This window comes from Genypterus blacodes, unplaced genomic scaffold, assembly GCF_046128005.1.
Source record: "Genypterus blacodes isolate CSIRO-AG114 ecotype Tasmania unplaced genomic scaffold, CSIRO-AGI_Gbla_v1 ptg000045l_1, whole genome shotgun sequence".
NCBI lineage: Eukaryota > Metazoa > Chordata > Actinopteri > Ophidiiformes > Ophidiidae > Genypterus > Genypterus blacodes.
Window position 1 is genome coordinate 950322 of NW_027466858.1, and position 13921 is coordinate 964242.

Below are 13921 nucleotides of genomic sequence, written 5' to 3' on the forward strand. Positions count from 1 at the left end.
TGACAGTAGCAATGCTAATGGCTTTTGAAATTCCCTTAAAGATTTTTAAATAGAGGGGGCTAAATTATTCACAGTGAAACATGTGAGGCTTGTCTCTCAGCATCCAGGAGTCATCAGTCAGGACCAGTTTGTGTGGCAGCAGTTCTCATTGTATCAGAGAAACGTGGGACTAAGATGAAAAGCTGTGTTCCAAAAAGAGACACACACCGTTTGGAAAGAGTGACATGCTCTGTTATAAAGTGGCCGCCAGCACGCGACTAAAACACATTTGTGGTACATTTTACATTTTTAACATTGGTTAAACCCCTAGTTAATCAAACTTTTACTGACTGGATGACTTGTATATTTTGTTTTAGCAATACTGAGTATTATGGACATTAGTTAGTAAATTTGCATAGTAGATTTTACATTTTCTACAAATTCTACAATTTTACATTTATAGAAAAGAGTGACACTCCTGTGATTTGTAAAAAATGTAATGATTTTTAAGGAAATTATATCTGAACTAGGTCAAGACATAACTATTTTGTAAGTTGGTGTAGTTTTGGTGAGATTTTGCCTCACTCACCAGCTGCACAGGCCTTTGAAGGGCGCTCTTGGAATATCATGCTGTTTCTTTAACAGCTCAAAGACAGAGGTTATGCGCGGAACACAAAAACCTCGAAATATCTTGAGGATTCCCAAATAGAACAGTGATAAGCTATAAGGACTATAATCTATAATTATACAATAATAATTGTAAAATACAGTTGCTTTTTTTCATCCTTCTTTCTCTGTATATCTCCACAACATTCTTTCAGCTACTTCACGTTATGTGGTGAGATTGTGAAAGCAGCAAACTGTTGTAAGAAGACACCAGGAAGTTACTAAAATACATTCTAAAGAGAACATTTCAGGGCATACACTTTCTGAGGCAACGCTGGACATATTTGTATCTAACTAAACTTAGAACTTCACATAGATTATGACCAACAAATACCACCAGTTCCTATAACTTACAAAAAACAATGTCAGTAACCCAGTTTGGACGTGATTTCCCCCAAAATCTATTAGAATTACTGCATTATTTCTCCCCTTTCTTCTTTCTTCAACCAATATTCAAAAATAACTGGGTCCTGACTCAACATATGATCAATGCATACATACATACATAAAATTGAATGCATATCCAACATGTCTCTGCCACAAAAAGAGGACAATCAAACAACAGGACATCTCTGTTCCCCCAGTACAGCAGATGGAATCACAGCACTGCTAGCAGCAGCCCTGGGACATACTGTTAATTATTAATGTAAACCACTACATTAGCTTCTGTACCTGCTTTGTAAAGCAGGTGTTGACTTCCCCCTCAGTTATTATTTGCCAACCGCTACTATTGTGAAAACACAAGGTGAGGACATGCTAGTGCAGTCACTTCACCTCTTGGTTGGTACCCCAGAGAGAAAGCCAAGTCCCCTAACTGGGAAGCAGGGGGAGGAGAAGGGTAGGGAAGTGTGTCAACAGATGCCAGTATTTCAAGGCCGATGTTGGCAGCTGTCAGTGCAGATGATTCCTGTGCCACGAGTGCTCCAACACAACTCAGTGACCAACTGAGGACACTGTGATTCTGGGACACAGAGGTTGGATGAGTAGCTGTCTGATACGAGTCCCTGGTGAAATGGGATGCCACAGCTGAGCACCTCATCTTGTATGACTGCTATATGTGAAATATTCTATGTATCCCAGTGTGTATCCAAGCAATTCATGTGTACAGGATCAAGCATATAGACTCGAGCAACACATTTCTTTTCTAGCTATAGACAGATGGACGGAGACAGAAGTTTCCAGGCTCTGACGTTCCATGCAGGTGGACCGGGACGCAGGGATTGTCAGTGCATCCCAGAACGGGTGAATTATTTAAATGGGGACCATGGAAAAGGGAATAGCTGCATCTGTCGCACATCCTTTTAGAGCCCCTCCAGCAGATGTGTTTACTCACCGCCCCGCACAAGCTAACAACTTAATGGGTCACCATTGGCAGCCAAGAGTTAATTAAGCAGGCCTTTTGCAAATGGCTGGCATGTAGCACCAGTTCAGGTCCAATCAGTATAACTGGAGCTCTAGGCTGGTGCTTTACAGATGTTAGTGCTGAATTTTCTTTCATTGGAGTTGGTTGGGATTTGCTCAGTTTGTTTGTTTCACTCCCCCCTGGACAATTTTCAAGAAAGGCAATCTGCAATAAAAAGCTAGAAGAAAGACATCTGCAGCGGCCACTACTGTATTACCAGCTGTCATAAAGTATGCAAGTCTACTCGAAAAACATGTTATCAAGAGCAGCTTGGACTGAAAAGCAGGGGATTATCTGAGGTGATGTTAATGTTGGTTTGTAGCAGTTACAATGTTATCATCATCATACCATGCATAATCTCTTTTAGAGCTGAAACTCACAAAGACCTTCAGGAGCCAACATAATCATACATTTTTGATTGGATTTGTAGTCAGCGAGGACATTAAAATCTGTTGTTCCATCTACAATGCCTCAGTGATCATCTGTTATGGTTTGGGATTCTAAGTAATGACGTTGAAATCAAACAACAGCTATCCAACTTAGAATATATTTATGTATATTTATGGTATGTACATTTTTACTTGGTGATTTGTGGCGTGTAGGTATTTGTGTGACACAAGCTACAGTGTTTACTGTGCCTCTGTGCTATATGAAATCATTATCCCTACACAGTTCATCTATTGTTTTTCTTACATCTGATTTATAGGTTTAGGATATGCTTATCTTATTTCCACAAACATTTAAAAAGCTGGAAAATGAAGACAAGTAATTTCATTGCACACAAGACAAAGTAAAAACAGAAGAGTTTGCCCATAAACAAGACTGGTTCACCCAAGGCAACAGCAAAAACAAAAAACAACACCTAGAAACATGGAAGTGGAAGTGTGTGACCATGTGTGTCTGTGTAAAAAAAAAAAAAGAAGCATGCTAATTGTTAATTCTGGCAATCAGCAATCAGTTTATTGATGGGTCTGATTTGATTGGCTGATAATGGCTTATTAAAGATTTGTTATGTTTAGATGTGTTAGCACAAATAGCAGGTATGCAGAAATAATAAATGTATGTGAGAAGAAATTTTTAATTTGTTGTGGTTGAATTTCTTGTACAATGTTATTATTGATAATAATCTAATTCCCCCTGAAATTTAGAAATCTTACATTTACAGTTAATGCCATCTTTAACTAAATAAATGTTTATTGTTAAAGCTATAAAAAAAACAGCATTAGTGTCAGTTAAGAAATTAATTAAGAATAACCTTCACCTACTTAGAATAATGATCAACCACTGCATTATATGTTTATCTAGAATGTTCAAGAGTAACATTTCAAATGAAAACCCAGCCTTTCTTCTATTCCTATCACACTGCCCACACACACACACACACACACACACACACACACACACACACACACACACACCCCTCTTTACATCATTACTCGGTGGAAGACAGAAACATGTATTTCTCAAAACATAAAATGAAAGTCATGAACACTTGTCACTCCTGAGGTGGGCTATATTATTGGTCAAGATCTAATAATTAATTTAAATATTGGTACCATATAGTAACTCACCAAATATAGTTTAACGCAAAACACATACAGTACATAAGTAGTAGAAGTATATTAGTGCTTGGTACTTACTGTCCAACTTCATAGAGCTTGGGTGCGGGACAAAGAAGGTATTCATTAAGCACAGTGCTTGGCTTAATATCTGCAAACAAATAAAAAACAAATGTGCTTATGTTATTAAAGGATGGTTAGAAAAAGGCCTACTTCCTAAGGGATAATACAGTCGGAAACAAATATTATATTTTACAAACTTTAAAGTGTGTTATCTACACACTGTTTAGTCTTGAGAGTAAACTTAGTTTTGTGATATAAATCTGTATTATTCATTGCATCAGAAACGAAAGCTAAATTCTGCATCAAGTACAATCACACAGTGCTCTAATCTTTGAATGATCAAAGCATTATGGAAGATTAGAGAGAAAATGTTGTCAGAGTGGATATGATTAATCATAAAAGCTTTTGACTACAAAAAAAAAATCAATATGAGACATTTCCAAGGATCTCTATAATAAAAAAGAAAATCTAATCTTACTTTAAGTCAGATAAAATCTTAGGCCTCTTAAAATTGAATAACAAATTGTAAGATTTTATATTTAAGCACTCTGTTTACTAATAATGTTATTTTTCTCATTGAACTTCATTCTTTCATACAAAATGAGAAGTGCATTTCATCACTAAGCAGATGTTTGATAAAGAGACCTGTGTCCTGAAACTGGTCCTGGTGATGATCTGTGTGCTGGTATGAACCTGAATGTGTGAGTGAATCTTGACATATTTTAAATCCCAGCACAGGTTCATAGGAGCCAGACTCATCTTAATCCATGGAGGTATTTCACAGAAAAGTCTCAGTCGTCAGCTAAAGACGCCAACTGGTGATGGAGAAGATGGTAGCATCTGTTCCGCATATGTGGTGTGTGTTCTATAGTTGCCATGATGCTTGTCCATAATTATAAGGTGCCCCACTGTTAAAAAGGTCGAGGCAGAACACATGCAAAAGCCAATAAGGGAATAAATAGCCCCAAGTGGGCGAATGTGAGACAGCCTAAACTGAGAAAGGACTAACAGGAAGACATCTGCTAATGGCCACTTCCTAATTCAGTCTTTTTTAAGAAGAAAAAAAAATATCAAGCATTTTAGTGGAGTTGAAATGTTGATAATCAAAAATAACTTGACAAGGAGAGAAGTGTTGTCATTGGCAATCGTCAATTCCACAGATCCCACAGCCAAACGAATGCTTGAAAAGATTGTTTTTTAGTGCCAAATCCCATTTGCTTCCTGAAAAAGGATTTCTCAACAGAACAGACTGCAAGCTCAAAATAAGGAGCAGAGTGACCTACATCGCCTCCTTTCCTCTGTTGAATTTAGACAGCTTAGATAAGAAATTGCAGCAAGATAATGTACAAGTACAAGCAGGGGTTTATTTTGCTATTTCCTTTCTACAACCAGTCACCGTGTTCCTCAATTTAGACTATGACAAGATGGAAACAAAGCACTCCGCTTCTTTACAAGAGACATCATTTATCAACAAAGAGTGGAAAATGCTTGCAACAAAAACATTAATAATAAAATTGATAAAAAAATATTATTATTAAATGTATAGTTATTTTGATTTAGCAATGTTGTTGACAGGTGCCAGACTGCAGTTATTGCTTCCAAGTGTCCATCACTTACTGAATGTTTGCTGATTGACTATAAAGCTGCAGATGACGCCTTCATTACTGCGGCCGATGGTGAAGCCGTTCCCTCTGAGGACGACGTCAAAGGACTCTGCAGGTTGTAAACATATGGGAGATAAGACTCAGTGGATGTTTAAAAACCCCATTAACATGTTGTATATACAGTTATAAGTTCATGCACATGTTCAAAAATGTTCCCTGTATAAAGCATGAAGGAAGACTGGCACATTACATTTTTACATTACATACAGGCTGACACCGGGACAGCGTAGAGACACATTCTTTAATAGTATTTCTGGGAAACACTAGATCATGTGTAGACAAACATGACACAGGTGCAACCCAGGAAAAGCAAATTTGGGCAAGACTGTATTACAATGCGGAAGATGATAATGTGTCAATTTAAAAATGGGTGTATATTAAGAAAAGGCTACAATATGCTAGGAGGGACCGTGTGACTGTATGAAAGAAGATGTCCAGTGATCACAAAATCAGTTGTCAAGTCCAGACGTGAAAGTCAATGGTTGATTGCTGTACACTCAGTGGGCAATAAACCTGAACTACACCTGATTCTGTCAGACTGCTTCTTTAGACTCCTTTGACTTCAATTTTGGGAGATTTTTACTAAGTGTTGGGAGAGAGTTCCAGAATATTCCTGATCCGATTCTGGGGCTTTTTCCTTGACAGCTGTCTCCAGTGCTGAAATCTGTGCTGTGTCCAATATCGTACTATAATATCGAACTTGCTGCGGCTGTGCTCATTTACATAATCAGTCTTTGTAAATACCCTTTACTAAATTGAAAACATGCAGCACCACAGACATTTGTGGTCTGGACCATAATTTACATCATGCTTAGTAAATCTCCTTTGTACAATATGCTTATGCTGACATAATTAACACTGGAAACTGCACTTGTCTAACTTTTATGAACAGCTAAAAAGTATCATACAGGAGGTCCGTTAAAATTTGTTGGTAGATTTTCTAAAAAAAGAATGAATCGTAATTGTTATTCCTGAATTTCCCCTTGGTGTCTTATTTTATCCAATTGGAGAGGGTCATTGGTGTGTTTAGGTAACTTCTTAAGCCTTCAGAGTTTCCTCCACAGTAATACTTAAACTAAACTTTTTCCATACTACACCTTGGGACTCAATTCAGTACCCTGACTTTAACAAGTGCTGTACAAAGAGAAATGTATACAGTAAAAGGCTTAAATGTAATTGTGAATGGCTGCAGGCAGCAGAAGGAATATTCTCTCACCATTGACACACACACTCGACGGCTCAATTGTCAGGATCTCTGTGCACGATCGCTTTAGTATCTAGAGGATGAGAAAAAATAATGAAATGGATACATTATTACACAAGGGCCACGAATAAATACATCAAGGCCCAGCCGTTTATCAGCTCTGTCAAGTTCGGAAAACAGATTAGGGTGCAACACTTGAGAAATGTCTTGTGCCTGATCGGAACCTGGCAGCCAAAAGAGAGAGCTAAATATCAGCAGGAGGAAGAAATGGCAGTTGTGTCAGCCTTTATAGGAAAATTATGCAAAACTATTACATTCCTCAGTTCTATTAAAAACGTCCGGGAGCCTACATTATCATATAAAGAGGTTCATGTGAGCCCACTGTCATGGAGCTGCACCATTCTCAATGATTTAATAAATCAACAAAGGACAAACTTTGCAAATCCCAGTACACAGTCGACAAAAAAGAAGTCTATTAACTGCTATATAGGATATTTAATCCTTTCATTTGATGTTAGGCTAGACTTTAATTTAAAGTGTGGAGAGGAAACCGTTTACAGTAGCCTTATTAAACATGATGGTTTGAGATAGAATCATTAAAAGGTGAAAGAGCTGTAGATGACAGCTGGGAGGAAAGAAATCTGCTGCTGTTCCTCTGTGCCACTATTTTTCCTGTCTAATTACTTGCTTGACAGTGCTGAAGAGCTGTTTGAGTTCAAACTGATAAGAGGACGCATGCAATCAGCTCTGTTTCCGGTTACATAATGATATCTGAACGATTTTGCATCAAAACAAAAATTAGCCACTGCAATGGAACTGCTTGAGCCAAAAGATCCGTGGGAAAAAGTTATTTGTGTTCAGAGTTTAGATGTGCCAGTGCGAAACTCAATTTATGGGTGGCACATTAGGTTAGTCAAATCAGTAGCATCCAGTCCACGCCTCTATGGTTGTCAGGATCACTCATCTATCTGGGAATGAGATTTCAAAATCAATATCTCCTGTCTCCAAATTTAAAACGAGCACCTGCCTGAAATCTTGCAAAAACCTGTGTGATAGGAAAAGTGCAGTGTTATTTATAAGAATGGCTTCCAAATGATGTGATAAACATTCAAATGCCACCAAATATGTGATCTTGTTTTGTGACATTAAGGACGCAGAGTAATGAATAAACACAGCAACACATGTTTCCACCTAACCGAGAAGAACGGGGGATTACATTTTCATTGTCTGCTGGTGGTCAAGTCAAGTCAATTTACTTGTATAGCCCTAATATCACAAACAATGTCTCACTGGTCCCACTGATATAGAGTATGTGTGCAGTCAATTGAACAGACATATTTGGGAAGCAACCAAAAGTAAAAACCCCTCTTTTACACATTTGTGATTCAGCATTGCCCTTCTCAAAGCACTAAAAGGACTACTGCACTGACGCAAGATGACAGGAAAGAAAATGCAGGGCATGGAGATTTCTCAATTGGATTGCTTATCCAAACAAAATCTATGAATGCACTGTTGGTCCATTAGCGACATCACATGCAGCCGAGGCTGGTAATTGGTTTCCCATCTGTGATTATGCCTGCATGCCATCACACAGGATCCTCTGTATAGATATCACAGGGCTCATTCCCAGGTGCCACACACCAAAAACACAGTGCTAAATGTTACATAAAGTATATAGTGGGAAGTGATGGCATAATAAAACGAATGAATATTAGGATACCTCAGTCTGGCTTTTTTTTATATTTCTCTTTCAAAAGTTAGACTTCCTGGATCTCCTTCCATGGAGCCCACTTTCATTCAGTATGCGACTGATCGCACGACCAGACATGGTTGTACCTTGATCTTGGAGTTCATCTTAAATCTGTTTTGAAGTTTTCCTTGCTTCTTTTTCCACAATTCGAACTATCTTTCTGTTCAATCTGCTCAATTTGTGTCTTGCATCCATTTCCAGGGAGGTTGGCTACCGTCCCGCTAATATTAGCACCCGTGATCACAAGAACATCAAGCTGCTTGGTCTTGTAGCCTTTATCTTGACCATGCTTGCCAATTATTTTCTTTCTCATCTTTTCAGACAACTCTCTTCTTTTCCTTCTCTTGTCCACGATTCAGTGTGGTGCACACAATAAAACCAAAAAGAACTTTTCTCTATTTAAACAGAGATTATAAGATTGAAGACACCTGTGATACCAATTAAAGTTAACAGTCTGCTGGCAATATCGCTACAATCCAATCGATTATTATCTTCTAAGGGGTATAAATGATTTTGTCCATGCCATTTTCATTTGTTGTGTTACATCAGTCATCTAAATTAGAGTGGCATCCACCATTCTTTATTCAATTGTTGATAGAACTGATCATTACTGAATGAGCTGAACAAAGACAGAGTGATTCTGGCAGTAAAACAAGGATAATATAAAATCCTGGAACTTTAACTGAGGAACAAGGAGGCCAACTAGTCAGATGTTTAGCATTACTAATTGGTGAAGAATGCTCTGCCTTGGCCTTGCTTTCAGAGAGCAACACTATGCTTGGTGGAGAAAAACCAATAACCAAAAATCAAAAGAGGAGACTGCACAATCCAGCAGATACATTGACAATATCATACGTTTGAAATGCTCAGTTGTGAGAGAGACAACATGCTCATTATTGACTTGATTTAACTTAATTTACTTAACACCTGTTTTTTCCTGGATTCAACTTTTCTTTGCATTTTTCGTGGTTTTCTTGGTATATGAGATGAGAATGTTTTTGATCTATATAATCAATTAATGAATACAAAAGAATTACAAAAGAAAAGAAAAGAAAAGAAAAGCATGTTTGTCATTCAGGAATGTAAATGGACATTTTTGTCTGTCAAAGTGCTGGACTCTGTTGAGAGTTTAAGAGAGAATCTTGTACAAAGCACTGCAAAACAGAAATACAACACACTCTTTGGCATAATGTGACTTCCAGCTTTAAATTTGACAGCTACGTCCGGCTCTTCTCTTTTGCTTAACAAGCCATGTCAGCCTGAACCTAAAAGTAAAATGTGAGCTGTGCCTCAACAGCTCCAGTCAGTGTGATCCCCAGGGCTAGATGCTTACACTCATGTAAAAATGTTGCCATATAAACTCTCGCCTTGGCTAAGAGCATTTGAGCTAAAGCTGCAAATGGAAAGTATCACTAATTGGCTGGCAGAGAATATGGAGAAACTTCACATCACACTGGCTAAAACCTCTCTTTGCTGATATAAACATCTGACAGCTTTTTATCGATTACATTACCCATATAATATTTGTATGAAACTTTATCCACCTAATCCTGGGCCTACCTGGCACAGAGTTTTGGTGGGTTTACAATTTAAATGTTCATTAGAAATAGAATTGAGAATATAATAACAAAACCCAGACTGTCCACTGAGTGCTGTAGCACTGGACAAATGAAAGGGATAGGAAGGGGCATAGTTACTGCCCTAACACAGAGAATTTGTATGGCCGAACTACAGACAGAATTCTTATGACACTGTGGATTCTCACCACAATACTACAACCTGTACCATGTGGACTGTTAAGATGTACTCATTTCCATGTCTGTCAACAAATAATTAGTAGTAACTGTGCGTGTGTGTGTGTGTGTGTGTGTAGTAGTCACTGGTGTTTTACTAAAACAGTGAGACCATCTGCTCATCAGATTCCTACATTCTTTAGCAATTTTAAGAACCTCTAAATGGCTAGCAGAGACGGAATTACATTGGAATAGATTACCCAAATCACAACTCTGACCAAAACAAAAAAGAACATGCATCGCTAGACTGAAAAGTATCATATTTCACATGAACACACTGAATAACACACATGCACACACACAGACATAGAAGGTAAACTTACAGAATTCACAATGCCTTTGAGAGCGTGGAAGCCATCTTTGACAGGAAACACTTGGTCCTTGGTGTCTGCAATTTCAGCAAGCTGTTTGTACGATAAAAGAGTCACTGTGCAATTAAACCTGAAGTCCTGCTTAACAGAGCTCTCATCTTTTTCTGTTTTGCGCATTATGAATGAGCACTGTCTATTCTTTTTTTTTTCTTTCTTTCTTATCATGGGCAGGAGGAAACATAGCAGATGGCATGACTGTGGCAAACACTTTGTTCAACCTTAAAAAAAACATTGCAGCACAAACGGGAGCAGTATTGTCTTTGTTTTTGACTTAGCAGGCGCTAATCACTAGATGTTGGGAGAATGGTTACCAATGGTTACAACAGACATGTCACCATGTTTAAACAGAATTAAATAAATATATATGATGTGGTGATTATACATAATTCCCCCACGGACTATGGTGTGGGTAGGTGTGTTCCCCACGGACGTTAAAAGGGCACGGACTTCCGGTCCGTAAGAGTTGTTGTTCTGCTGTATTGATTGTATGAGACGAGAGAACCCGCATGTCTATAAAGTTGGCTTTAACACTCAATACGCCGCCTCCGACTCCCGTCCTTCGGCACTACATATGTATGTATGTATGTATGTATGTATGTATGTATGACTTCAAGACTTATGGTGTTTTTCCACTGCTGTTGAATCCAATTATGTAGACATACCAAACCGGCCCTTATACGGTCTCAGCAAGGATCAAGTGTGGAATCTATTGAATTAGAATCTCCCGGTAGACAGAAGATTAAGCATGGGTTAAAATCAATGACGTATAAAGGGAAACGATCAGACTAAAGCCAATAAAACGTTATGATATACTGTAATCATTTTTTCGGAACTCTGAATCAAGATTTTTCCGTCTGCACTCAAGCCAACACACAATCCAAAGTGATGTAAAGGAAGCTCAATATTTCTCCATTCTCCATGGTCTGTTTCAACAGAGCCGACAATTAATGGGAAATTTTGTTAAAATAGGAGCTGTTTGATGGATTACACGTATGCTAAATGTAAAGCCTGGCTCATATTGGTTTAGAACACAGAGAAATGACTCTCCAGTTGCACACTTAGCCACCCAAATCTCCTAGGATTTGGTCTTCAAACATTCTCTGTAATCCAGTTCTGTTGTTTACACAGAAATAGGGATTTGTAGAGAGTTTCTGCAATTTTTTGCAATAGAATTGTCTGGTCTACTTAACATGGGGCCTCTGTCATTGCCGTTTGTAATGGTGTAGTCTTTGAGCCAATCGTTGCATCACTATGACATGGAGGCACCATAGATGGCAGAGACCAGCATGAAAACTAGGGTGTCAACTCGCTTTGAGTTGACAACAGTGTGTGCACTTAGTGTAGTGGAAAAGGAAGCAGACTGATTCTATTGTGAGCTTTGGAAGGTGAGCAAAAAATAATGCCAATGTAAACGTATTGGAGTGAAAGTACTTAAAAAACAGAAATGCTGTAAATCCTTCAATTGTTCATTGGCTTGGAGAAGCCTCAGAAGGCCTCTAATCTAATATTATGAATCAAATATACTTGCTTGTTTTAATGTTTTATTTTTTTCTGCTTAGTTTCGCAGGCAGAAACTTGATAACTAACAGAGTAGTTAAACGTGGGATGTAACACAAGGACATATGCATTTACATGTACTTGTCTGTGCAGCATGTATGTGACTGGTTAAATTCACTTACCAATAGATGTAGATTAACATCGTTTGTCTAACATAGCTCAAATAAAATGAGTAAAAGTTGGCATAAATGGAATACAATTGCAAAATTTGCCGCAAAACTCTACCGCTGCAAAATCAGAAATTTAATCACAAACATCCTGAGGGGACTGATTCAAGATAATATACTCGTTCGACAAAGAATTCTGTCTTACAGCGCTGTTTAAACAATAAATACAATAAAGGCAACAAATTGGGGTTTAATTCAAACGTCATGTAAATACCTTAATAAGATTGAAGACTGACAGTATGAGGCTTCACTCATGGATGTAAACATTTTACTTAGGTGTCCGTTTGCATTTCCAAAATGGGAGGACTATAGAATGCTTCATGTATACTCGGGGGATGCGAGGGGAATCTGTCCATGTATACAGAATAATGCATAGATGTTTGCATATTTGCCTTCATCGTAGTGCAGATGATAATCAGTACTGAGTGCGTGTAAATGGTCATTATCCAGTAAATGATCATGTGAACAGCAATTTTCTACTACAATAATAATGTAACAAACATGTACGTTGAGTACGACCAACCCTACTTCTTGTGTTTTGTTTTGGCAGTCATGATGTGCAGGCATGAAAATACAAGAGTGACATGCAATGCACATGTCAAGGTGTGGACATTAACTGTTATTTGCAGAAAGCTGTCTTACCTGCTGCTCATCAAAAGCCTTGATACCCACACAGTAAACCCGAGCGCCAAATTTTCTTGCTTGATCAGCCTGAAATTTAAACAAAGTTGTCAAAAATCACGACAACGTGAAGAAACAATTCTGTCATATCAGATATCACACAGGTTGTTCTGGTCCATTCTCTTTCTCATACTGTTCCATTCGTCTGCTGGTGAATGTGCTGTACCATAACCAAGCTTAACTGAATGAAAAGGAACAAGACTAATTCAAATACGTCTACAGAAGCGCTGACAGTTCAGGCTTCAACCATGCACTAAAAGCATTCAAGATCTCATAACACCATTTACAGTGATTAGCATGAATTCTGTTTTGGCAGTGGATTCTCAACACTCAATAAATCAAAGTATTCATAATACCATGCCAAAATATGACCTCACCTCCTTTACAGTGAGTTCGTGAACATAGACTTCAAGCTTCCCATCTGTCAAAGCCAGGATAATGCTAGAGGATTTGGTCGTCTGTTTTCGTATCTGAGCTGATGCCTGAAGGTTTAATCACAGGGTGAAAATATATGAATGCAACACTGTTTCACCATCAAATCATCAAAGTGGGTCAACGTAGCAGCCAAGCTAATAAGTGAAATTAAACCTACCTCACTAATTCCCTCATGCATATACGTTTCACCTGCTGGTTTCACGTCCCGCAAGCGATTCAGACCCTCTTCTATCTCGTAACTTCAAACAGAGACAGAATGATATGATTGGACCTCAGACATGTGCCACTTCAAATCACACCATGTGTATGAAATATGACTTTCATCTTTTCTAATGCTGTTGTTTCCCTTTCCAAAGCACTTGGTTTCTGATGGAGCACTTAAGCCAACTGAAGGGATTTTAACATACACGTGGTTTAGGGCTGCAATTTTCAGTGACAGTGACATGGGACAGTTCATTGGAGAAGCAAGAATATGTAAGAGTAATAGTCACTATGCTTATATTCACATTAAAACTTCATGTTAACACCATAATGAGGAAAATGGCATAAATTATTGTAAGCTTACTCAAAGTAACAGACGTGGATTATGAAATTGCAAATTGATGCCTTCAGGAGACAAATTGTGGCGTA

The 13921-nt window shown here is 38.2% G+C and overlaps 1 protein-coding gene across 1 annotated transcript in view; it reads right to left on the minus strand.

Annotated features, from left to right (window-relative positions):
• The window catches only part of antxr2a (ANTXR cell adhesion molecule 2a), a 58914-nt gene that overhangs the window by 38685 nt on the left and 6308 nt on the right, over positions 1-13921 (minus strand). Inside the window, exons 4-10 of the mRNA XM_076149415.1 lie at positions 13449-13530; positions 13234-13338; positions 12818-12886; positions 10404-10484; positions 6550-6610; positions 5287-5382; positions 3688-3757 (exon numbers count right to left, since the gene is read on the minus strand). Coding sequence (XP_076005530.1) covers positions 3688-3757; positions 5287-5382; positions 6550-6610; positions 10404-10484; positions 12818-12886; positions 13234-13338; positions 13449-13530 — 564 coding nt within the window. The remainder of the gene's footprint in view (positions 1-3687; positions 3758-5286; positions 5383-6549; positions 6611-10403; positions 10485-12817; positions 12887-13233; positions 13339-13448; positions 13531-13921) is intronic.